This window comes from Penaeus monodon, chromosome 30, assembly GCF_015228065.2.
Source record: "Penaeus monodon isolate SGIC_2016 chromosome 30, NSTDA_Pmon_1, whole genome shotgun sequence".
Classification (NCBI taxonomy): Eukaryota; Metazoa; Arthropoda; class Malacostraca; order Decapoda; family Penaeidae; genus Penaeus; species Penaeus monodon.
Window position 1 is genome coordinate 15,425,550 of NC_051415.1, and position 691 is coordinate 15,426,240.

The 691-nt window shown below is 33.4% G+C and overlaps 1 protein-coding gene across 1 annotated transcript in view; it reads right to left on the bottom strand.

The window, feature by feature from the left end:
• Positions 1-186: 186 nt before the first annotated feature.
• Positions 187-691, bottom strand: part of LOC119592554 (28S ribosomal protein S18c, mitochondrial-like) — a gene marked incomplete in the record, with an annotated part of 9,561 nt that continues 9,056 nt past the window's right edge. Inside the window, 1 exon segment of the mRNA XM_037941423.1 lies at positions 187-378. Coding sequence (XP_037797351.1) covers positions 287-378 — 92 coding nt within the window.

Genomic DNA, 691 nt, shown 5'->3' on the forward strand with positions numbered 1-691 from the left:
TAAAACAAAACCATATAGACACTGCCTGAACCCAGTGTCCATTGCTTAAGATATTTCTTAGCATTTCTTAAATGAAAAAAGGAATTCTATTCATAAAGCAGAGTCAAATAACAATAACACATGAACTAAATTTCCACCTCACAATAAATCTCCTTATTCGCAGAATAGGGTGAAAAAAATAACACAAGATCTCAACATTTTAATTCAGTTTTATACAAAAGTCACATTTCTGGACTACACCATATCTCTTCATAAAGTGCATATCTACAAAACCCGTATCTGTTCACTAATATTTATGTGGCCGAACAGGGTTGTTGGGGTCAAATAATTTAGGATCCTTGAAGAAATCTACACTCTTCAGCATTACTGGCATGAAACCTGTGAAAACGTGGGCAAAAATTAGATGTACTCTGGAGGCAAGTTGTTTTTTAATGATCAAAGAGAATTTAAAGGACATACTCTTTCAGTGAGAGATTAAACATAAAGAGTAACATGTAGAATAATTCCAAAATTCAGACTTCCAGTGAACTACAAAACATGAAAATGGTGAATGAGGAAAAGAATGAATGGAAAAACTGATCTGGAATGTAAAACTGAAAAGGCAAACTGATGAACAGCAGAGAAAAAAGATAATTCTATGTCTACTTATCACAGAAAGAAATAAGGAGTAGCAGCAAGGAGGAGAAAGATG